General features: G+C 43.7%; 2 protein-coding genes across 2 annotated transcripts in view; both read right to left on the reverse strand.

Moving 5' to 3' along the window:
• Positions 1-15,977, reverse strand: part of LOC100229828 (neurotrypsin-like) — a 21,747-nt gene extending 5,770 nt beyond the window's left edge. The window contains exons 1-14 of the mRNA XM_030276808.4: positions 13,240-15,977; positions 11,173-11,218; positions 9,736-9,972; positions 8,557-8,680; positions 7,669-7,844; positions 7,194-7,341; positions 6,193-6,371; positions 5,664-5,805; positions 4,445-4,647; positions 3,343-3,484; positions 2,892-3,097; positions 2,255-2,333; positions 1,898-2,020; positions 1,075-1,355 (exon numbers count right to left, since the gene is read on the reverse strand). Coding sequence (XP_030132668.4) covers positions 1,075-1,355; positions 1,898-2,020; positions 2,255-2,333; positions 2,892-3,097; positions 3,343-3,484; positions 4,445-4,647; positions 5,664-5,805; positions 6,193-6,371; positions 7,194-7,341; positions 7,669-7,844; positions 8,557-8,680; positions 9,736-9,972; positions 11,173-11,218; positions 13,240-13,311 — 2,158 coding nt within the window. The 5' untranslated portion in view covers positions 13,312-15,977. The remainder of the gene's footprint in view (positions 1-1,074; positions 1,356-1,897; positions 2,021-2,254; positions 2,334-2,891; positions 3,098-3,342; positions 3,485-4,444; positions 4,648-5,663; positions 5,806-6,192; positions 6,372-7,193; positions 7,342-7,668; positions 7,845-8,556; positions 8,681-9,735; positions 9,973-11,172; positions 11,219-13,239) is intronic.
• Positions 15,978-16,667: 690 nt separating this feature from the next.
• Positions 16,668-19,874, reverse strand: CHCHD1 (coiled-coil-helix-coiled-coil-helix domain containing 1). Its single transcript, NM_001245422.2, is given in 3 exon segments — positions 16,668-18,202; positions 19,192-19,310; positions 19,715-19,874. Coding segments are annotated over 3 exon segments (372 nt in total). The 5' UTR covers positions 19,857-19,874; the 3' UTR covers positions 16,668-18,091.
• Between the last annotated feature and the right edge of the window lie 5,743 nt (positions 19,875-25,617).

Here is a 25,617-nt window from a genome sequence, read left to right on the forward strand (position 1 = left end):
TCCCTTCATCTTTGGCCAGACTTGAGTCTATTTGATCACATCTCTTTACTAGCCCAGGGTTGCCCAGAACATGAGGCTAATGTGCTATATTAGAGTATGACCTTTCTGTGCCCAAGGTTATGTAAGTTCACAAGGTAGTAGGTAACTGCTCCTCATTAAAAAAGCTGGGTTTGGTGCGTGGGAAGGATTCTAGCCATTAAGCTCCAGTACAGCTTAAGGTAGTTATATGGCTAAGTTGCTCCTTGATCCACCCCAAATATCCTGAATTGACACGTGCAACTGGCACAACTGGACTCCAAAGGCAAATACGTACTTGCAGTTAAAAAGCTGTGGTAATAGCTAAGGAAACAGCTGAGAGGGACGGGCAAGTCCAAAACCAACAGATGAGCTTCTGGGGCTTTTGGCAGGAAGTCTTTCTGAACATGTGGCTTTTTTCCAGTCATAGCTGCCCCAGAAAGGCCTCCATGCACCCTTTTACCTAGGAAGCTTCACAGCAATATGTTCAAAGAGGATAGATCCAGGCTGTCTTGAACCCAGGGCAGAAACCAGACTCAAGAGTCCATCTGTCCTTGCAGAAATACACAGGGAGATTAAGCAAGGTAGTCCAAGAGAGATTTCTCACTGAGGGCTCCTTCTTCCTCTAAGCCCTCACTTCACTATGACAATACCATGAAGAAGGCAGGTCATGGAAACATGGGGGCCTCCCACAGGCTTGGGAGCAGCTCTGCACAGGCTGCTCCCTTAGGGGTCTACTGTGGGCAAACACATGTGTAGAAATGGGAAGAAAGAGAGGACTGTGGCCAGATGGCAGCATTGGTCTCTCTCACAGCTTCGGAGGGATGCTGTGGAAACCAAAGCTTTCACCAATATTAAACAGGCTCAATAAGCCTCAAAATCAGATGAAAACACAATAGCACAAAACCCCACTCATCTTCCTATTCCTTAGCACTGTGCACTGGCACAGGCAATGGGAGCAGTGAGAACACAGCCTTGAATTGACATAAATTAATGGCCCATGTAGGCTTCTGAAGGCAGACTTCCTCACCTCTCTGGTCTCAAAGCCCCACCACTCACCTGTGTCTCCCCAGCCGGAGATGATGCAGGCTTGCCTGTTGATGTCAGACCTCTCTCTCCTGTCAGGCAGGCAGATGGGCAGAACGTGGTGATTGAAGGAGAGACAGTGCCCTTCTCTGCCCCGCATCCGGACCAGGGCTATGTCATTATCATTGCTGCCAGCCCAGTAGTTCCTGTGGAGGACAATCCTCTCCACAGGCAGCTCCCTCTCAAACTCATCCTTCACACCTGTGTGGTAATCGCCCACTCGCAGGAGGTAGCGCCGCACATCAACACCAAACCTAGAGAGAAACAGACTCAAGATTTCAATGTTCCTACTAAGAGGAAAGCAGACTCACACAAGTCTCAGTTACTATGAAACTGAACCACTTCCTCACACCACAGTGGTAAAACAGTTCGAGCTGCAGGACTGTGGGACCTCTTTAGTAGATATAATCATGCCAGCTGTTGCAGATTTGGTGTGCCAAATCACTATTTACCAGGCACAGGAATTTTTTTTCCTATAAAAATTATTATTATAGTTGCAACAGGCTTGTGAACTGACCTGTTCACAGTTCCTTAAAGCACTTAAAATGTCAAAATGCTGGTTCCCTTTACACTGTAAAGCCTCAGAGTTAAGAGGCCAGGTGTAAGCAGTGAAGGAAAAATCAAGTCTGTATTTAGTTATCCCCATAAGCACTCCAAGATCACACACATCATAACCTGAAGGTCTTAGTTTAGGAACTTTGTTCATGTAGTTCCACTGGGCTAGGAGGATAAACTTGTATGAGGTTATCTTGTCCATCATTAAACATCCCTTGGGGCTCCCCAGTCCCAAACACACCTTTTGAAGCAGTGGGCTGCAGTCACCACCCAGCAGCTGCTGATCAGTGTTGCTCCGCACAGCAGACGAGTGTCTCGACGAAAACCCTTCAGCCGCAGTGAGGCCTGCCATGGCCAGCTGCCTCTGAAGAACAAACAGGAATAAGCAGTCTCACACATGTGGCAGCCATTTTCCTTTTTTCCCATCCACTCTGTCTCATCTGAGCTTAGCTGGCTTGCATTCTTTCCTAGATACTGGTTCAAACCAAGTTCAAAAATCACAGTGAAAATGCATTAATGTAGTCAGCATCTGCCAGACTATTTCCTTAGCCTGAAGGAAAGCTGGAACCAATCTGACTCAGCAATTACAGGGTGGTACCTCAGAGACTTGTTTCCACCTATGATCCTTTTCTTGCGACGGTGGAGCAAGCGCATCCCACACACAACAGACTCTGGACCTGCATGGCAAAGTTAGAGCAGTTGGGTAGAGACCTTCACCTTAAGTATCAGCATTGCTATCACAGAGCCAAATACCATTCAGCTTCTCTGAGGGCATTAATCCTCAAGGTAATCAACTATATTGTGTTGTGAATGTGGAATTCACAGAACATTTGATCCCATAGGTTTCCTTAATTTCACTGGAGGTGCTTACCTGAACTCTCTATAATCTCACACCAAGAGTGGGACCTATACTTATACTTCCTCAGTACTTTAAACCTCTAAGGTTGCTTATGGGTGCTGTTCTACGGAAGAGTATGGTGACTTGGCTGTGGGGAAATTCTCCAGGCTCAAAGACCTGATATGGGTGGAGCTCCTCAGACTAATTTGGAACACTCTGTGCTGCTAAGAAGATACACTGAATACAAGAAAAACATAGGAGGCGCAGGACAGGACATGCTTATTTTGTAGGCGAAGTTTCAGCCGAAGACAAGAATGACAGGGAAAAACCACAAAAGCATGCAGAGATCCTACAACCAGAGCTCCAGATTCCTGCATAGAAGAAATGGGAATGTCACCTGTTCTCCTGATATCTTGGACCTTTTCTTCCACATAGTCACAGATGACCCCAGCATCCTCACTGTGCCAGCAGCTGTGAATCCTGGTGTCAGGCGTGGCACATTGCCCCAGGGCGTGCTCCATGCCACTGCATTCTATGTTTTCCAGATGGATGGGCCCACGGCCTTCGCCAAAATAAGCCATTGACCTGGCTTTTGCTGTACCACTGCAATCAGAGAGAGGGTGGCTAATCTGCAATGAGCAGGAGCCAAGTGAACCTGAGGCACCAGTGCATTTTAAGTGGAATAATATTTATGTGTCACTCCACACATAGACAGTAGTAGAGTGAGAAGAGCAACCTACTCACTCAAGCATATCTGGGCATGCCAAAACTAAAATTAAGCCCCCAGAAACAAGTCCAGAAGTGCTCCCGAGAGCTGTTTCTATCTGTAAGATGCCTGTAGCTCTTACCTGAATCCCAGTTGCCTGCAAACCACAGTGGCATCTCTGTCTGTCCAGTCATCGTCACAGACACTGCCCCACTGCCCATTCAGCAGTACCTCAACCCGGCCCTCCTTGGTGCTTTCTCCATCCACCAGCCGCACAGGAGGCCCTGAAGGAGAAAACACATGGGCTGCTGCAAGCAAAATAACCAGAAGGGTCAGGAGTCCAAAACTTGGGTTCTACAGAAAAAGATGAATCCCAGACATCAGTAAGCTTAAAACAAAAAGAAAAAAAAAGGAAAAAATAAAAATAAAATAAAAGAAAGAAGTGTGTTTATCTGAAGACATTTTACCTCTGTGCTGAATCAGAAGACTATATACATACTAATTTATTTAATATATGCTAGAAATCATCAGTGGATCATACTCTGAACACTGGGTAAAGAGAAGAACAAGAATAGAAAGTTATTAACTCCTAAGGCAAAAGTTAGACAACCTTAAACATGCCTGGGGAAAAAAATCAATTTAATTGTAAAACTATTACATGATTCTAAGTAAGAGAAGAGTTCTACATCCAGGAAAAACAAAAATGTTGGATGCCAACTATTTCAACAGCAAATATCTGACAAACTGGAAAGTCTCCTGTAGTAAGGAAAGGGGAGAGTATCAGGCATTTGTATAAATGAGGAAATTATGCTAACTTTAAATATTTTCACAGTTTTAATTAGAAGTGTGCCATCCACACAAGGGAGTGCAAACAGTAACCCCTGCCATCTGAAATCCTCCTGTCTTGGCAAGGTGTGGCACTAATGTAACCACACCTAAGTTTCCTGAAAGGTCTAGTTAAAGTGTTCCCTTGAGCAATGGCCCAATAAGGCAGCCACTGTCCCTCAGTCCCTGAGGCTTGTTTCAGAGACCAGTTTCCATTTATCTGCTGGTCTGATAGTAGATCTGGTGGAGCCACAGATATGTGGCTCTGTCCCAATTCAGCCAGGGCTCATTCCTACTAAAAAAGCAGACCCCTTGTTGAAACAGCACAGGGAAAACTCCCACATCTGCCAGAGCTTCCAAGGAAACAGACCAGAAGGTGAAACTTTCCCACTGTTCAGAGCAAGAGCACTGTGAGTTACCCAGGCTGCCATCCATGACCGTGTTGCTTTCTGGGGAACAGCGGACTCCCAGATCCTCAACATGGGAACAGTCATGCTGCCCCCAGTTGCTGTGGGGACAGTCCAGGAGAGACAGCTCTGTCCCTACACATGCCACGTCATCCAGTAAGATGAAGCCTTGGCCAGAAGCATAGTCTCCTTCAGAAGCCAGGGCAGCAGGACCACTAGAGGAAGGACAGAAAATAACATTGAAATTCTAAATGCCATACAAGGACCCAAGCTCAGATCCAAGGAGAAACTCCCCTGCTTAACTGTGGTACTGGTGGCCTCCTGGCCTAAACTATTCAGTGGATACACAGGATGGCAACCAAGCACCCTCACATCTCACCAGCTCCAGTTTTCAGGGAGGCCTCCTCAGACCAGTCAATTTTCTGGTATTTGGTCAAAGGCATGTTCAAAGGCACAGAGGGCCAGCAGAGGCTGCTTTGCAGTTATGGCAGGTACATCCATTTAGGGAGGGGCTGGTAGAGGAGGCATCATAAATGTCGACATTTAAGTAATTCTACTTCTTTTTATAGGAAACAGCTACCTGGAATTGAACTGCAGAAAGCTGCAAACTTAGGCACTAAAAGAGATGACAAGTGTAGTATGTAGCTGAACTCAAAGAATTTAGTTTAGTCTTTCTTTCATCTATAAAATGGAAATTGTAGAAGGAGAACCCAATCATGTTTAAAAAATCCACATAACCCCATATTACTAGCTCAAAGGCAAGAGTATCCTGATTTTAAATCTTTCCCAACTCCTACCTGAAGGGATGACAGCTCAGCAATGGGTTGAAAATCCCTATTACTACTCTTTTTTGCCCTGATGATCTTTGTTCAGCTACTGAAGATCATACATTTGGAGCAGATAGGTATGATTTTACTGAAAGAGTAGAAATGACATCTGCAAATTTAAGGAGCATTAAAGAAAATTCTCTTTGCTGAGGGGTTCATAAGGACAGTATTAAGCCTGTTATCTGCTTTCAAAACAGGCTGAGGCAAGAGATAATAGATTTATTTTTGCCCCTTGGAAAGGATGTGGACACCTATTAATCTTTCCTTAATAAGTTGTATAATGGTAATAAGCCTTCTAACAAAGACAGCATTGAAGGATTAAAATCCGGCCTATCCCAGTGAAGGGTGATAGAGTCTAATCCTTGAAATCAGGAAGCACAGACACTACACACTCTCAGTCCTACCTGAAGCCCAACTGCCTGCAGACCACTTGGGCACCGAGGTCTGTCCAGCCATCGTCGCACACTGTGCCCCAGTCTCCATTGTAGTAAACTTCCACCCTGCCTTCGCTGGGGCTGCGGCCACCAGCCAGCCGGACCATGCCCTCTGCAAGGGGTGGGAGAAGGAAAGGGCCAGCACTCAGCAGGGGAGAAAAGAAACAGCCTGTGCACCACTGCTAGGTCTCTGCACCACCCACCAGTGAAAGAAACAAAAGATACAGATGTCTGTGGGTACTCAAAATACAAGTGTTCATAGCTTCCAAACATACCCATCTGTCAGGGAGGATTGGCTTCAGCCTTTCCACACTACCTGAGCAAAACCATGGGAACACCACCAAGTCTGCCTCTGCTCTGCTCTCTGCCTCCACATCTGACAGCCCTTGTGGGAGCTGTATGTGGAAGCTGTGCAGGATCCTCAACCAGGGGGTTACCTGCTGAGCAAGCCAAGTAATGTGGGGGTGAGACCAACCGCATCTGACTGGCAGAGCTGTACCTGTGAAAGGGTCACAGGACACCCCAGCGTCTTCAATGTGGTCACAGTTTTGCTGTCCCCAGTCACTCTTCTTGCACTGATCGAGGGAGAGTTCATTCCCTGAGCACTGCACTTCATCCAGCAGGATTGGGCCAGATCCCTGCCCATAGTGAGCCCATGACAAGGCTTTTGGCGTCCCACTGTAAACATAACAGACATGTATGCTCAGTAAGGAAGGCCACAGTCTTGTGTTCTCAGATTCTGCCTTGCAGAGGGACTGTCCTATGCTGGGTCACTGTCCTCCCATAGATCATCTGTATTTTTGACACAGTGGAGTTGCCAACTGTTAATTAAAATATGTTATTGTAAAGTTTGTAATGAGCCCTTCCAGCAAATAACAAAAATGTTACTACAATACAAACAGTCCAGACTTCTGCAGAAAATGACATAACATCAGTCTCAGTTACAATCTCATAACAGGCAAAATTCCTAAAGATTGAAGGATCTCAAATTTGAACAATCTATTTTAAATAATGCTGTACTGATGTGATTTTCAAGAATGCTCAGCATACAACAGCTCCCATGTTAAGCATTGAATGGCACACAGAAAAATGAGGTGATCTCTCTTGCTTTCCTGTCTGAAGAGGATAAGGGCAGCCAGTGAAACTAGAGGTGTTTAAACTTAAGCAAGTAAGCAACTGCAGTTCACATATGGAAATCACTATGACAACTTGTCACTGAGGCTACCAAGATTTGTATTAGGACGTATACAAAAATGATGAACAGTAAACACAACAATCCTGAGACAGGAGTGTACCCTTTTTTTTTTTTTTTTACACAGCACAAACCCATAAAATTGACAAGAATGGGGTACAAACTCCCTTCATAGGATGATCAGTCCAGAATTGTTTCCCAGGGTTTCTGTATATCTCCTATAGATAGTATAGTGAAGGGACACACTCTCATGTTCTTCATTCTGCCTACTTCTATTACTACTCCATGACATACAGCAAGGAAATTACCTGAGTCCCAGCTGTCTACAGACTACTTCAGCATCCCGGTCGTCCCACTGATCATCACAGATGGTTCCCCACTTGCCATCATGGTAAACCTCCACTCGCCCTTCAAAGCTCTCCTTCCCCCCAACTATACGAAGTGGGGCACCTACACCTGTGCTTCAAGGAAGGGAAAGAGAGCACAACAGAACAAGAAGAGACAAAGCACATCCAGAAGTTTAGGGTATAGAATAATTCTCTAGCCAGAGGAGCTCTTGTGATACTCTCTTACCACATCTTCCTTTCTAGACCCCCCCCCAACAAGTACTTGTGATTGCAGCCCCCAGAGTGGGGTACTGCTGGGCCAGAGATGCCTCTTTAATTGGCTGTTATGGTGACCAGGAGTTTTCTGCCTGCAGACAAAAACCTGGCTTGATAAAGGGGATATGGTCATAAGTATCAGTCGTCTTTGGGAGATTGAGATCTTTCCCTGGAGATTTACCTTGTGGAGGAACACAAGTTACCACGGCACTCCCCTGGTTACAAGCTCCTGACAGAGCTTCCTGATAGCCACATTGCAGCAGGGCTTCCTCATCTCCATGGCAGTTTGCTGACTGCAGGTGCAGGGGAACAGGCCATGGTCTGGAATGACTCTTCTTCCCAGCTGTGCCGATCTCACTGGTACAGAGGATGCAACAGAGCAATGACATGCCACCGCATGGCTTCACTTACAGGTTCCCTCCGTTGTCGTGACTCTCCAGTCCAGTTGTGGCATTTCCCATCCCAGTGTGCCCAGTTAATTGGAAATGCATGAAGGGGTGACCATTTACAGGCTAATGGGAAAGCACAAGCAAGTACACAACACTTCCTAATCCTTTTATGTGCCCACCTACTGTAGAGGAGTTGGTGTATTCAGAAATGGCCCACTCGTTTGAAAGCAATGAACAAATCTATCAATAGACTCAAACACCAAACTATCTGAATCACCTTCCCTATCTGTGGACCTTATCTCCTTGCTATTTTGAAGCTTGAATGTCCAAATCCCAGATACCCAAAGAGAGTTCCTACTCCTAAAATTTCTGTTGGATCACTATAGTAACTCCAGCTGATGATCATAAAAAGGGAATGTCATCTCACAGCTCACTTTCCACAATCAGGAGCATGAAGCAGAAACTGTTGTTTTAAAAAATTCTTGCAAATGCTGATTGGGTTGGGGGTAGCCACAGAAAGAAAATCGTGCAAAAGGACCTTGGTTAGTGGGACATTAGACCACAAAACAAATTCCTTTCTGCCAGCCAACACACTCTGACAGAGGGACTACAACCACAGGGGCTGCTCTTTCAAAAGCCACACGAGCAGGTACCTCTCACAACCAGACTAAGGTTCCCACCTGAGACCTAGTTGCCTGCAGACAACACTGGCATCCCAGTCAGTCCAGTGGTCAGCACAGATGGTACCCCAGAGTCCATTGAAGTACAGCTCCACACTACTGTCTTCAGCCAACCGCACAGCACCTTCCAAAATAGAAAAAAATCAACCTAAAACCAACTGCTATCTGCTGATAGAAGTTTCAGACCACCAAGTCTTGGACTTTGCATGTAGCTAAGCTGAACTGCACTTGGCTTCTTTCATCCCTGTTTTACCTATGCTGGCACTAAAGTGATGTGCATGGAAGAGTGTGGTATATGGCACCTTCCCAGTCCCAGCAATGTCTGCTTGGGAGGATGGTTGGTGTTATGGTCTTTTCAAATCCATTGTAACACCAGTAGGAAATTTGGCTTCTGCAAAAGCTCCTGGATTCTCCTTCTGTGGAATGGGGATGATTTTACATGCTATCTTGAAAGGGTGTGTGAAAATCTATCTAATTACTTCTGACACTCCACTGATCTATTTCCATCAATCACTGCACCTGCATGACTGTTGCTATAGTGAGAGTAACAGCAGATGAATCCTCTTTAATTTCTCTAAGAAAAGGAAGTACCAGTGTAAATACCCTTTCAATTCCCACCCCACCAAAAATGTTACCCCTGTTTAGAAAGCACAATCTCCTCACTCAGTTATGTACTTGTACAAGGACACACCTGTCTGCAGTACCTCAGTGCAGGCACACAGCACCACTACACTTACATTCTTCCCTTTAATGAAGCCATCTTTGAAAGCACATCCACTGGCAAGGGAAAAGACTGTCAATTCATTTATTAAACTGGTGTTTCAACTGTTCTGCAAAATGCAGGGAAAGCGAGGAAGGTCAGAAAACAGGACATTTTCAAGAATGCTGCACAGCAGCCAATGCATTGAGAGAACTCAGCACCTTGCTTGCCTCAAAGTAAACAGTAGTCCTTCTGCCAGCACTGAGGAAGTTTAACACAAGCCTATGACCTGCCTTGCCACAGAAGATTTTATATTGAAGACGTTCTTCTCCCACACAGGCTAGCCTCTAGCATTAATTATTTCAACAATTCGGATCAGCCTTTGTACTGTACTTTTTCCACAGGGTGTTCCACCTGCCACTTGCAAGTCTGTGCAACACACATTTCTAGCTTGAGCCCTGAGGCAGCACAGCCCTTACCTTGGTTACAGTCACAGTTGGCCCAGCCAATGGCTCCTGACACAAGCCTGTAGAAGCACCAGGGCGTTGTTCCCCCGTCTGGGTTCCTGCAGAAGTTGTGGTCCCCCAGGCCACGGTCTGGGTACTGCTGAATATAATCAGGGAACTCTGCCCAGTTGAGACACTCTGCCCCGGCCTCGGTGACTGCCAGTGAGCCATTGTAGTACCCGAGAGGTCCCACAGCACAGACACTGGACACTGGGAACAGGAAGGGAGGGTTAGCATCACCCAAGGCATCACACACTGAAGCTTGGACACCAGCTGCTTATGAGAGATACCCCTTGTCTCTGCAGTCTCAGCTGCTGCTTGCTTGATTCAAACTCTTATCACTCTTCAAGGTGCTGCTCAAAGAATATTCGTAATACTCACTGTCTAAATCACAAATTGATCTGAAGCAATGAACTGCCCAGATGGACCTTTGAAGAGTGTTAACTTAGGGCCCAAACATGATCATTTGAACTGGTTCCCATTACTGTACATACAATACATGTACTCACTTTGGAGCAGAACTGTACAAAGCAGGAAGGTGGGAAATGGTACTGTATCTCATAGCATGTATGTTCCCTATACACATAAGCAGATCACCTGGCTTCTCTGAACCTGGTTAATATATTGGAAGGGAAAGGGAATATATTTTGCAGGAAGTGCAAGTGCCAACATTTCAGTTCCCATGTGAAATATCCAGTGTAAAAATACCCAATAATTAATTAATTTATTATGGTCCTCAACAAAGGAGAAAACTCTCAATTCATGGCACTGAAATAACAAAGTAGGAAAAACCCACCCAGGTTTTGTGGCCTTTATAGAGTCCATAACATGAGAAGAGTAGACTGAGAAAGGGATATTTACAGCTCTATTCACAAAGTAAATGGAAAGAAGCCAACACTTTCAGAAAACCCTTCTGCACCGGGGGCAAAGAGCAAGGGTACAAGGTAACTTTGCATCATGTCATTTGCCTTCTAGCCACTGCCAGGCCCAGAGGGGGTAAGTGACAGCAAGGTCAAATGCAAGGTACAAAAATGAGAATCAGTTGGAAGTCAGTTCCAAGCATTTGGAAAACAAATCATATGTGTGGCATCAACTGGGACCCTCAGAGAGGGTATCTGAGAATTCATTAGTTATTAGAGCAGAGGAAAGGTAAGCATGCAAAAAAGACCAAGGCAAAGAAAGAGATTAAAGAAAAGAACATGTGGGAGGAGCAGGGAGCTGCAAGAGCATTCAACATGAAGGAACAGAAGTGGCCATGAACGAGATAAACAGGCACTGGGACAAGAGAAAAGATTGAAGAAGTGATGAAAGAAAGGAAGAAGGCCAGGTAGCAGTCATGCCTATGGTCTCAGATCACCACTGGAGGAAAGAGTCTGCCCAATGACTGAATTAATAACTTCTTGTTCTTACCTGCACTGTGCAAATGGTTTTGGTTGGGCTTGGATCCCAGGAAAGCCTGGGAAAAGAAACAGAGCAAAAGCAGAGAGATGATTATCCAATGAAATAAACATGGGCATGTCCTAAAAGCAGCTCAGCTTTAGGCAAACACACCCTAGTAACCAGCCTCTTCCCTGGTCTCCCCATTGCTCCTCTTCAAATACAACCATAGCTCTGTCCACTAACAACAAAACGAATAATTACTGGTCTGCAGAGATTTGCCCTTGATCTAAGCACTACATTACTGAACTCTGCTTGTTTTTTTTCCAAAAGATTTTGAAGTCTGAGTGATATGCCTATGGAAAGGAAATCTAGATGAAAATCATTATTTTCAGTAAGAAAAATAATAACTACTCATTCTCTCACTGTTTATAGGGCAAGTAATCTACAGCTATAGTAGCAGATATTTATCTACTTGAGTGACATGATGATGCCCCCAGAATACCTGTTAAAATGGTAATAAACATCCACATATAAAGTGGCAAACACCCAAGGAAGAAAATTCAAGGCCTTTTGAGGATGTTGTTTTTAATACTTGAAAATATGATATGGCCTATGGTGTTATTATCTCAATGGGGTTAAATAGCTAAGACCAAAAAATATGAAACAAAGTCCTCAGAATTCTAGCATCCTGTCTGGCCCGAAAATTGTATTTCCTCTTATAGGCAGGTGTTTTTTTTTTTGTGGTTGTAATGTGACTATAGGCTGAGAGATAGAGATCTCCACTCAACATCACTACATGGTGTGCAAGACCTTCACAGACTCAGAGTGAAAAGAAGAAACTGTACATGCTTATGCTAGCTCCTTGTAATTTAATTAGTTTTTAAACATTGTAAATGAACATTCCTAATACTTTTATATGAAGAAATAGTTGTAATTCACAGAGCAGAGATGTGCAGCTAAAGGATAGTAGCTATTGGTAATGGTTGTGGTTTTCTTCAAAATGCAGTAATTTTGCCTCTCTCAGCTTCACCTCTTCCTGGAAAATAGGAGAAGTTAAATTTGGAATTAAACCAAATCCACTTCTGGAATGAGTAGAGGTAATTCCCACAGAAACCTGACAAGAACAACACTTATTCATGTCAGATAAAAATTTCAAATAAAGCTTATGAACATGATCCAGAAGGTGCTGACAACAACGGCCAAGCTCTAGCATCACCTCCCAGAAGTCAGAATGGGATATGGAACATGAATTCCTGACATGGATCAGTAGTAACAGATCAGATCTCAGGTTTATATGCACAAAAGGATGCACAGATAAACCCTTTTCAGGCAAAAAAAATAATCTATCTGCACATAACAGCTGTTGCAAGCCCACATAAGGGTTTCTGGACCAACAACACTGAAGGATCTCAAAGCTCTTTGCAGAGAGTAGAAAGTGAGCTAAGCTGTACTTTTGTGACTGCACCACAATCCAGGTCCCTCAATCCCTAGCTTTTAGTGCACACCTGCAGACACATGTAAGCCTGCCAGTGATATAAGGATGGGTCAGACTAGTAATAGGAGATAGATGAGAGACTGAGTTCTTCTTGGACCATAAACAAAAGTACTGCAGTCCAAGTAATAAGCTTCCCTTCTAATGAAACATTAGCTGCTGCCAGTTTCTGCAGCAGCTTCTAAAATACCCCAACACTGACCATCGCCACCAATTAAATTCAGTGCAAACAGCCTATGCTGCAGGCATTGTCCCAGGTCTGTGCAGCTATAAATCATCTGTCCACAAGCAAGAGAGACAATCAGCAAAGAACAGAAATAAAGGCTCTTTCCTGCCAGGGTCACTGCAGTGCCTGAGAAAGACTGGAAACCCAAGCCAAAGCATCTGCAAGCCCTTGTGTATCCTGCTTTCCTGGTTTATTTCTTTTTCTGAATTTATATGCACAATGAAACAAATCTCTCCCCAAGCCCCCAGTCCTTCCCAGAGACAACTGCCTAAATGCTCTAGAAAACATATTCAAGTAATAACAATATCCACTTACAGTGAGAATATTAAAAGAGCCATATGACTTATTGCAAGCAGATAGAAAAACAACCTTTTCTTACCTCCACACATCTGAGACAAGATAGCAGACTTGAGAGCTCTACCAGGAACCCGAGTATTTTGGAGATTTCCATCCCTCGTGTACAAAGTGAGCAGAAGGTTCTTCATGCATCACATTCTCATTCAGCTGCCAGGGTCTGCTTTCCCACGCTAGCCGCTCCGCACCGGAGGGAGCGGGGTGCCGTTTCCATTTCTACGCAAGGAAAGGGATGTGAGGAAAGCGATCAAAGTTCCTCGCAGCATCTTAGAATTTCACTTTCCCGTTCCTCTCCGCATCTCTTCTCACTGATTCTTCTCCTCAGAAAGGGAAAGAAGAGAGGAGGGAAATAAGGGAACACAACACGTCCCCGAATTTCTCTAGCACACTCGAAGACGAGCGGAGGCGAGCACAAGCGGCGGGGCACAGCCTCAGCCCGCTGTGCCCTCCTCTCCACAGGCTCCCCCGTGCTCCAGGTACGCGCTGCTCCCAGCGCCAGCCTCCGCCTCCCCGCCCCTCCTGCCCAGCGGCGCGGCCAGCCGCCCGCTCCTCTCCTCTCCTCTCCTGCAATGCTCCTTCCCCAGCTGCCTTTTCTTCCTCTTCCCAAGGCACAGAGGCTGCAGCACGGCAAGGAGCTGGGGCTGCGTCCTATTGCAAAGCCCCCAGCAACAGCTGGGAAAGGCAACGGCGTGTGCGCGCACATTTGCCAGAGATTAGACTTCTTGGAAGGAATCTGGACTTTATCCCCCCCCACCGCTGCCTCCTCGATTAGCAGCTTGCAGCTTCCCGAGGTCAGCTCTCCTCAGATTTGAACCCAGGTAAATGGGACCCAGAAAACTTTGTTGAGCAGCTTCCAGATCTCCCCTGGAAAACCCACGGGTGACACAGCCCTCTCCAGGGTGCTCACAATTTTCAGCCCTGTATCTTGCCATCATGGGTATTCCCACCAGAGAACTTTGCCACTGAGCGTCTCCTTGACCTTGGGCTATATTTTCCCTGAATTGGCTAGGATGCTTTGCATACGGTTAATTATTATTGTACTTCCATGAACAATCCCATCCCATGGGATTGTTGGCCATGAACTTGCTGGTCCTTCATATGAATTAGGGTTCAAGGCTACAAGTTTTAAACACTATTAAATCTAAGAAAACAGTTGGTTCATTTGAAGCTGTTCAGTCTTAGAAATTTTTTTTTTTTTTTTTTTACAGGTTCCTTATGCTGCTTCTCAGCTCAGTCTAATAGGCATTTCCTATACTCATATTCTGATTTTGGAGCAATGTTCCTGGTGTTCTACAGCATGAAACATGAAGGTCACCTTTAGAAATGAGCTCACTTCTGGCCAAGTCTGCTGAGTAGCACTTCCAAAGACACCTTCAGCATAAAAACAAGGAACAGGCTGCTAAAAATCTACTGACTTGACAAAAAGTCTCTTTTTTTTCACTTTTGCCCATTATTCACTTTATGTAACAGTTTTGTGTTGCCTCATCCTAAGTCACCCATCAAAGGGAAGGAAATTTCCCTACATGCTGGGTCTTTTACAGGAGTTGCTAAGTGGTAAAAAGAAGCTGTTTATGGAATGGATTTGGCCAAGAATTACACCCAGTTAATTAGGAGCAAATCTCCTCTATCCTCATAGTCAGGGAGGCAGACGATCAGGGCAGCAGGGGATGGAAATAGCTTAGATGCTACATCAGACACTAACTCTCAGGCAGCAGCAGCACAAAGAAGCAGCACAAAATAAAAATATGAGACTGTGTTAGACTTTAGAACCACTTACTCCACTGAACACACAAGGAAAGGACATACTGGAAACAGGAACAGAAATTCCATTAGCATTCAGAGAAACTAGCTCCTTACTAGAGGTTGTTGATGCTCATTCAGAACTCCACCCCATGAGACACCACCGTTTCAGGCCTCTGACGCAAAGGGTTTAACACCTCTAGCAGAAGCCTGCACTGGATCTCTCTTTTGGTAACTTCTAAGTTGCCTCCCTGTCAAGGCAGTTTTCCTAAATATAGTGATTTAATAAAGTAATTTTAAAGGAAACACAGACCAGTACACCAAAAGCAATAAAAGTCCAAGCCTGTATTCACTTTCTGGAAGAACAATGAACTGGGAAGATACAGTGGGTTTTGCAGTTGTCTCCTCTCTGACAGGTAGTGTTTTGGAACTACTTCCTCTTTACCAAGACTTCCCTAGTTTTTTGCACACACGTAATGACATTCCTTGAGAGAAGTGGATCTCAGATTCTCAAAGCTTCTCATGACTACTCTCCAAGGTGGAGAGGAAGACCTAAAAGGGAATTATACCAATATAGCTACAGCAGTTTAGATGAGTAATGTATCTACAAATAAGGGAAAACATCCTCAACTTTCTTGTATGGGCAAATTTGAAGTAGTTGTAAATATCTAAATCTGCTATTTAACAGTAGTCACCTTCTCACCCTGATATATGCATAGTTCTATTATAGGAAGTTTATGATTCCCTATAGAGCCTGTCTTGATTTTGCCATATTTTTCTGTACTGACCCTTCTGAACAAGAAATGCCATCTTCTAAAATGTCCTTGTCTCTCTGGAATTCAACCTATTTCTCTTGAACTGGCAAAACAACTATTCATCAGGACCAGCTGAAATATTAATGCTACCTCCACAGTGAAAGCCTAAAAGGAGTAGTTAACAGCAATCATACCCAGAACTGGTATAATAGTCAAGCTATAAGGTACAGGAATAAGATCAAGGAATTCCAGCAGATCTGCTTAAATCCTGTAAATCCGACTTAGGAGGGTAGAACAGCTAGTCAGCTTTTGTTTAAATCTTTCCTCACCACGCAATCACATACAGGTCTCTACAGCAACGTTCTTAACCAGTGCGCTGAACAGCAGAACAGAGTTTTCCTTAGCCCCCAGCAACAGCATTGTGGGGTGGTACAAACCCCAACTCAGAAAGAACAGTGCTGTTCCCTGTGGGTACACACATGAACTATTAATGGAGTGATCCTCAATATGAACACATCACCTAGGATAAGCTTAATGGTGAGATACAGGAAAATGGCCCGCAGCTGAAATTGCCAAGGACAATCAGTAACTGGAGGGGTTTTGGTTACAACAACAGAAGCAGAAGAATTGCTCAAGTACTTTTAAAGGAAGCACTGTAAAACCTGGGTGCACCTGAAAAGCATTGCTTCCTTCCTCTCAATAAATAAAAGGACTGGAAAACCTTAGTATAGTAATTTCAAGCTTATAGTAGGTTAGACAAAACCCCAAACAACTGAATTTGTGAAGCTCATCATAAAGCAGTATAATGCAAAAATAGCTGTTCAGATTAGTGGGCGCTGTGCAAAATTTCAAAGTAAAAATAGAAAAAGGTATTAAGTGTCTCTGTTACAGCCTCTTATGTAAGACTGTTTCTCGCAGACACAAGAATTTGGTACATTCAGCACAGGTAGTATCTTAAGAGATGTAGAACACTTTTATTCCAAGTTTTAAAATGAAGAAAAAATCATCATCAACAGAGGTGAATCAGTTTCTCACTCCCAATCTAGCTTTTATCCTCCAGAAACAAAGGAACAGCAAGTAGCATTCCTTTTCACAGTGTCTTCTGGACAGAAAATACAGAATGTCACAGAACCAAAGTGTTTTCCCAAACTCAGATGTGGATATTGTGTTCTTACTGACCCCAAGTCTTCTAAAAGACCCAATTATGCCATAATAGCAACATAAGAATAAGCTACCCTGGATTATCCACTAATGAGCCACTGTAATTAACCACTAAGCAAATGCTGCTTCACTAACTTGAAAACCTTCACCTGACCAAAATTTTTGTGATGAACAGGTATCAGCCTGGAGCTCCAGAGAACTCAGCTCCAGCAAACTCTACAGCCACCCATGGGTAATCACAGAGTATGTGTGTGCCTGACTCTCCTCTTATTCTGCTTCTTCAACACGCCCAAAAGAATTACCAATATAAACGGTTAGAACATTAGTTCTCCAGAACACTACTAGTCCCAAGAACCTGCCTGTAGTTTTGTGGTACTGCACTGAAAACTGCCCACCCACCCCCCGCCCCCATCAAAACTAAAAATGAATTACAAGAATTCTTGAATTGAAATAATTACATTATTTCAATTATCAGGACATGGTTTAACTGTCTCTCCCCCTTTTAGTTTTTTTACCAAAAACAATGAAACATTTTGTTGTAGATGAGTTGCCCAAGTCAAAACACCAGTCTTGCTTTATTACAGTACAGACAAAATAATCAAACTAATGTGGCACCATACCTGTCCCACCTGCAAATCAGAGGGTCAAAATCACAAACTTCCATACTAAAGTTATATTTGATACTTACCAATGTATTGTGTATTAACAAGGTATTTTGCTGCAGATTTTTTCTACATTTTACAGCCTTTTTTTACAGTAGTGGAAATTTTAAAAATTTCAAAAGGCACCAGATTGTGTATACATCCACATAAGAGTACAAGCCATCAGACCATCAATTACTACCATCATTACTAGCAATTCTAACTTGGCTCAGTGTTTGTTGAGCTCAAACACTTATTGATAGCAGCTCCAGAGCTGGACAAGAAGCTTGCATGTGAAGAAGTCATGCACTGTTAGGAAATGCATTTACACGAATGCCTAGAAGGTTTTATTTAACAGTGAGGACCTGAGTAGGCAAGCTGAACAACACGCTGCAAGACCCATGAGTCTCATGAACAAAATCAGCTGATACTCAAGATGAGTGGTTTTTGCTCTGGAATCAAAAGTAGGGTCAAGATTCACACACCGCCTGCATCAAACCATTACTTAAATTGACTTTCCTTTTTTTTGACCAAGACCCCAACTTTAATTGCTTGGCAACAGTCCCTTTTATAAAGTACATTATACATAACGTGTGATCTGAGGAAATCTCTTCAGGAGCTTGTTCACTTTGCTTGAAGGCAAATTTCCCCTGGATGACATGGTGTCTTCATTTTGATTCTTCCGCTCTTTCTGAAAGAGAAAAAAATTCAAAATATTTACCGCTGTTTATTTGCAGAGCTGATGCTCATTCCCAGAGACTACTACTAATTGTATGAGGATGTTTCTTTCAGAAAAATGCTGTTTCTTTAAGGAACACTTACCATAGCAATTGACTCAATAACATAAGCTGATGACCTTAAAATTATGCAATTAATGACTGACATCTTGTGAAGATTATGTCCTTGCATATTCTTAGTTAACAATGATATAAATAACTATTTAAATTATGACACTTACTGAAAGAAAATGTAAATGTAAATGAAACCAGTTTAAGGACAAGTTTAATATATATACTTATCGTTAGTCTATTTGAAAAATTATTTTATTTCAAGCCTATTATATAGTATTATTATATGTTAATATATAAAATATAATCAGAAACCCCTAATTTTCAAACAGTATGAAATATATTTTTCAAAAATGTCTGGCCTTCAAAGTCAGAAACAGGTTGGAAAAGACCTCCAAGATTATTGAGTCCAGCCTTTGATGGCCACCTTGCCAGCTAGACCATGGCACTAACTGACACGTCCGTCATTTCCTGAATGCCACCAGGGATGGTGACTCCACCACCTCCCAGGCCAGCCTGTTCCCATGCTTCTGCACCCTTTCAGTGAAAAAGCTCTTCCTGATGTCTAGCCTGAATCTCCCCTGGCACAGCTCAAGGCCATGTCCTCTTGTCACATCACCAGTTGCATGAGAGAAGAGGCTGACCCCCACCTGGCTGCACCCTCCTTCCAGGTAAATGTAAAGAGCAATTAGGTCTCCCAAACCCCAGCTACCTCAGTCCCTCCTTGTAGGAGCCTCTAGATCCTTCACCCATTTCACTGCTCTTAGTTGCTCAAATGGGTCACAATCAAATTTTTCAGAGAAGATTATTCTTAGTGGCACACAAAAAATGACTGGAGGCTTCCTCCTTTCCTATTACTAGCCTTTAAGAACATAAAAAAGGCCTTAATTACTTCTGCCTTTGCCACGCAGTCATAGAACATCCTGATCTCCTCGGCACAAGGCGCGTCGTTGAAGTCATTCTGTTTCCAGCAGGCCATCATTACTGACATCTCCGTAATGCACGTTGCCTCTAGATGGGAAAGACGCAATCAGAAATCTCAGGTGTTTGGGATTTTATGCTAACAACCTCCACAGTGCATACATCTCCAAAGACGTTTATACGGGGTAGATACAGGTGAGAAAATGCGCAGCTGAAGATCCCAGCTTTGCTCTGGGCAGAGAAGTTGTTGCTAACAGAAAGCAAACCGCTGCAGCCATCCAGCATCTGACTGAATGTTTAAGGTAAAGGCAATGCTACGACGCACACTCAGGGCTGCAGCGTGAGGAAGCGACACGCACGAACCCCGCGGCCCGCACCGGCCCCCGCCGTCCTGCCCTGCGGAGCACACGGCGCCGTCAGCGGGACGGCCCCTCCCGGGCACGGCGGCGGCTCAGCTGCCGGGCCCGGCCTGCCCCTCGCCGCCAGCAGCTCACCTGTCGCCTCCTCCCGGCGGTTCGCCACCTTGTCGGCCAGCGCCAGAGCCCGGGGCGGGCGGAGCGCCGGGGGCCGCTTCTTGTTCCGCCACTGCCCCGACACCCAGCGCGTCACCCAGGCGGGGTAGGCGGGCGCCGCCATGGCCGCGCGGGAAGCCCCGGCCCGCGCAGCCGCCTGCCCGCCCCGGGGCGGGCCGTGGAACTGAGCACCGCCCCTCAGCTTCCCGTGGGGCGGCACCGCTGCGTGCTGCCCCGCGACCTGCCGCCGAAACTCCTCCTGCGGCAGGAACAGCAAGGGAAGGGCAAACACGCTTCAGCCAGAGCAGCAGAAGTTGTGATTGTCTCAAGTAATTCAGATGGAATTAAAGGAATCACAGAATAGGCGAGGTTGGAAAGGATCACAGTGAGGCATCTGTGCTCAAGCAGAGTCCCAGAGCACATTGCACAGGATTGCATCCAGACGCTTATGGAGTATTTCCAACGAGGGAGATAACACAGCCTCTCTGGGCTGTTCCAGTGCTCGGCCACCTGCACAGTAAATAAATAAATAAACACAGTAAAGTTGTCACTCATGTTCAGATGGAACTTCTGAGCATCAGTCTCTGCCCGTTGCCTCTTGTCCTGTTGCACAGCACCACAGAGAAGAGCCTGGATCCCTCCATCCCTTTGATGCTCTCCCCTCAGATACTATAGACATGGATAAGGTCCCTCTCACTTGTCTCTTCTCAAGTTCTTCTGCAGCTGTATGGAATCTCTTTCTCATCACATATCTCTCAGCCCCTCATTTCTCTCCATTATATTACAGCTGGATCTCCCCTGCATGGCTCCTACTGTTCCTTCCAAGAAGCTACTGAAACTGCTGTTTCCAAAATGAAGCAGCATCGTTTACACAGCCTCGTACTCTTGTTCCCAGAAGTTTCTTCCCTAGGTCCTGGAAGTTCTCAACTCATCTGGCAGGTTCTGGAGTGCTTATGTCCCCAGCTGAAAAAGGCAGGGAATATAGAAGGCACAGGAGCATTCCAAGGGCTGGGATACAAACAGGTCTCTGCACAGCAGGAGGGACAAGGTAGAGGCACAAAACAGAGGAGTTAGATGCTGAACACTGGGGACACGAAGCACTCAGATCCTTGTCATGGAGGAGTTCCTGAATATGCCATTTTACCACTGTATCAGGAACTGCTGGATTCCTCTGACCATATACAGAAGACTAAATGAAAAATGCTTTTCTCTGCAATTTCTTTTTTTCCCCACAGGACACTGATTTGAATTGAAATATATTCAACCTCCTAGACATAAAACCCAAAGCACGCCCCTTTGCCTAGTCAAGGAAGTTAGAGACTTTAGAAATTCTGTTAACTTGAGCTAAACATCACCAGACCTACATCACAATATTCGCAATATGGTTACTAGAATTTACTGCATCTGCTGACAATAAATCCTGGTATAGCCAAATCTATAATTATTTTTGTGTTATGTTTAAAGTAGTATATACTTAAGAGTCCAAATTAAAGAGTATAAGAAGACATGTTCAAGTAAACAAAAGATGTATTTTTTAGCTCTCTTCTGGGAGTAAATTTTTATCTCTTAAGGTCCAAATTCAAACACTTTCTGGAAATTCTGAAAGATTTTGGTAAGCAGGATGTCTCTCTATTCCTATATTTTTTCCCAAAAATACAGGAAATAAGCTATCCTTTGAGCTTGACTACCAGTAGAGAAGAAAGAAAATAAGCTGACACCTTCGAATTAGGACAGAGGGCTTGCACTGTGCAATTCTGAACAATAGAGACTTTGAAAATCCCAGACAGGGACATGAAATACATTTCAGTATTCCCGTTCATGTGAGGTTCAGCTATTCTTGGTTTTGCCTCTTCTCACTACGCTTCCTACCTTACTGCTAACCACCCACCTTTCCCTGCTGCATCTGCCTCCTGCCATGTCTAACTAGATCAGCGCAGAAACAATAACAAGGAAAGACAAAAGTACTAGGACATAAGAAAAGCTGAACTCCCTGTAAATCAGCCTCCCTTTTCCCAAATTACATTAGCTAATGGTGGCAGCATCTTCAAGTCCTTTCACCCTCAAAAGCTGATCTCTCATTTAAGTAATTCCAAGAAAAATGATGTGGGGGAGGAGGGGTGGCTGAGAAATAGAAAGGCAAACTACACAAGGAGAATTGTAATAGCTTCCTGTAAGTTACTGCAGTCTGCATTAGAACTAATTTTTTGGCATCAGTCCCATATTAGAGCCTCAGCATAAGAGATTCCCAAGCAGACAGAATAAGGTACATGATGGTGTCTGCACTCACCATGCAGAGATGTCTGAAGCAGGGCACAGTTTTATTATTAAACATTATTTTTTAATATTACACATTAATTTTAAGGAAGAATGTGGAACTACAAAAGGGCTGTGTTACTCAATAGCCAAATGTCTCTATAGCCTGACAGCACCAAGTCACTAATGGATGGGACAAAAGTGCTGACTTTATAGGGACAGTCACAAACCAAACTCCCTCAGTGGACCCCAGAGATGTGAATCTTGAATGTACAACTATAAAAACAATTTAAAACTTTAACTTTCACTAATTAGCATTTACAACATTTTTTCTTGTATCGACACATTTAATCCTAGCTTGCGTTTCAGCTGGTCAAAACCAAAATGAACCACAGAGCTTAAACTTTTAATATTAGATTCGAAAAGAATATACATCACAAGTGTGTAAGGGCCACATATGATACCACAGTAAATGCTATGCCACAATTAAAGACAATGCTAGCAATGCTGTGATAAAACACCCTTTAAAATGAGACTGCTTCCTTAAATACCTCATTAAGAGATGAGAAATTACACCAAGTATTCTTCACTTTCTGGTGTAGTTATTTAAAAATCAGTTAGGGGATGAGGCTAAGAAATCTGTTGTATTGGCAAAAAAGAACAGAGTTGATATCCATGTCTTTTTGACTGCTTGGATCCAACTTTCAGACAAATTCCAGTATATTCACACAAATTTATCCTGAATACACCATACCAGTTCATAATACCCTCATCTACCGCATTTTATTCTCATCTGTCTCACCCTGACCACCTTAAACCAATTTAATTAGAGATGCCTTAAAATTTAAAGCACTTCCACTTTAACTTTAGCAGAGAAACTAACCAGTTTGCTAAGATTCCAGGTGGTTCAGACTTAACTCCTGCCTGCTGAGCTATTGTGTTTGGACAGTATTAGCACTTAATGCTCTTAGTAGCACAATGTATTCATGCACTCACAACTGGACATGTCACACCCCATCCCAGCTCCCACAACCACCCTTATCCTGTGCTATCTCAACCAGATCAGCTGCCCTGCATTTTTCTGAGCTGCCATCCCTAATTCCCAGGATCGAGGATACTCAGCCCATTTCCACTGCAAATTACCTGTGCCTTCTTATTTGCTCAGAGATGCCACAAAGTATTATCATCTGCTCTGATCCATTTCAAGATGCCCAGAACCATCTCTGCCTGAGACACTTGCACTGTAAATGGGTCTTTTCTGCAGTAAAAGATGTATTTAACAGCACACAAATTAAGATGCTAGTGGTGTCAGAGTTCTGGAACAAATCCTGTAGCTCCACTCCTCTCTATCCTTCCTAGTTCCTCTGCAGGGCCATATATCTCTCACTACCAGCTCTGAGACAATGGACTATAAAGATAAGTACAGTTTCTTAAAGCCTGACGCAAGCTTTGGCTCAGTTGGTCATATCATTAAAAGGATTTTGTCTCTGATTAATTTCAACCTGTCAGGAGAGGTCTCTGGGCAGAATGAAGGAACTTGCCACCTGTATGTTTCCAATTAATACAACTTCCCAGAAGGTGCCTGGAGATCCATCAATAACCTTAATTAAATACAACCAAAGAGATGACAACTAATGATTAAGGGAGTGACTCTCCTGGGACTGGGGCTGAAGAGTGTGTATGGCAGGGCAGTAAGTGAGGCAGATGGCTGCTTGTCTAACACAGAAATGCCTGTTAAAACGCTGATGTCCCAGATGGCTGAGTTGTAAGTCAATTTACCCTGTTCCCAGTCATTTAGAAGTTGTTCTTCCACACAACTTAAAACTACCCTCAGTCAAAATGCAAGAGGGGCATTTCTGTTGATTCTCCAGCTGCTGCTGCACTTGGCACACCATTTCCAGAGAAAGCAGCTCATTCTCTTTTCCCTCTAAACATATACATCCACTGTTGCTTGGATCTCATTCTACTTACCATTACAGAGGACCCAGAGGTCTTTCAGTTTGACAATAACTACAGTGACTGAAGTAATAAAAGGCAACTCTTTCTGAACTCCTTTTGAGTTCTAGAAATCATGTTAAGGTATCAAATCAATATTCTTCAGTGAAGTTACAGGCTTTCTAAAAATTGCAGTCCTTGCTAAAGGACAGAAAACACAGACTACTAGTTCAGTAAATAAAATAACCAGCTTCTAACTGAAAAAATAGGCAACATGTGGTATCACAGTTTTGGCAGAAGAATGAGAACTGTGGCTTGTCCAGTCAATGCAATGCCTTGGACTGCTAGATCTTTAACCTTCAGTCAGTTACTTGTTTCTCGTTTCTCACCTCTCCGAGGCCATAAATTTATTCTAGCTTGTCAAGTCAATTCTGAGACACAGCATCAATAGAATCTACTGGTGTTTCATGTGAGCAGTAATGAGAAGATGTTTATTTTTAGAACAGTAATGCTAGTGAACAAAGCTATCCTGACAGCTTTGAAAGCCTCCCTGTAGTCACACAGTAAACAGACCCAATGCATGACAAGCAGTGAAGCCACTCACCCTAGTCTGCAGGATCCTGCCAAAGCATTTACATGGGTAAACATCTTCAATATTTGGTATCTTTGATAAATTCCTTATTAGTCTCAGTTTCTATGAATATGAGCACCTGCACTGTAAGGACATGATTAAGATAAATGTTGAATCTATCGTGTTTAGTCTGAGTATCACATAGCCTTCCCGTACTCACAACATGAGCGATGACATTCTTGCTGGTTTGGATTTAAAGCAGTGAGCAATCCAGTTAGCCAAGAACAGAAATTAGGAAACTTTTTCCAAAACAATAATGCTGTAGTGACCTTCTTCCTTGTCTGCATTCACATGCTTGCATTAGTAGAAAGACAACTAGGAGGGTAAATTGAATTCACTTTGGCTACGACTGGCAGTACATGTTGGCACTATATAGGAATCCTTTCAAATGCATTATTAAGTAAATTAATCACAAACTCTTCAAGGGTATGAGACCCAGCTTCTCCCTCTGTCTCCTCCAAGTAACAGAAGAGAATGAAAGCAAAGCCATGGCAAAATGTTAATCAACAATTTGTAGTCCTTGCTGTGCAGAGCAGTTGATGCTGTGAAGGTCAGTCAGCAGCATTGAACACAACTGCAACCACAACTCTTTATCCAGCTGGGCAGGGTTCCCACCTCTCCTGTCCCTGCAGAGTTTGCCTGGCAGCTACACAAAGTATTCACACCATGCACTGAATAAATATTCCAGCCCTAATTCTTGCACATCATACATAAAAAGTGAAATAAATTTACTGTATTAATAGAGGCCACAGACACACGTTTTATAAATCATGGAAGTATTGTGACATAGAGGAAATGAAAGCTAGTATGATCTATGACTACAGGAAAAAATACTGCAGATACAAAAGAAACAAGGCTTGGGTGAGCTTCAGAGCTAAGAGTGGTAGCTAATACTCATTACCTTTTGAGAAGTTCAACACCTCTGTGACTGTAAGAAACAGTTAAATCTAGGAAGACACTAAAAACTCAGAAAAGGAAGCTGTCAAATGACTTGTGACTCAGCTACAAACTGGAAGCTGTACTTTGAAAACCAGACAAACCCCACAGAATATCTATAATCAAGTTA

Source organism: Taeniopygia guttata, chromosome 6 (assembly GCF_048771995.1).
Source record: "Taeniopygia guttata chromosome 6, bTaeGut7.mat, whole genome shotgun sequence".
NCBI lineage: Eukaryota > Metazoa > Chordata > Aves > Passeriformes > Estrildidae > Taeniopygia > Taeniopygia guttata.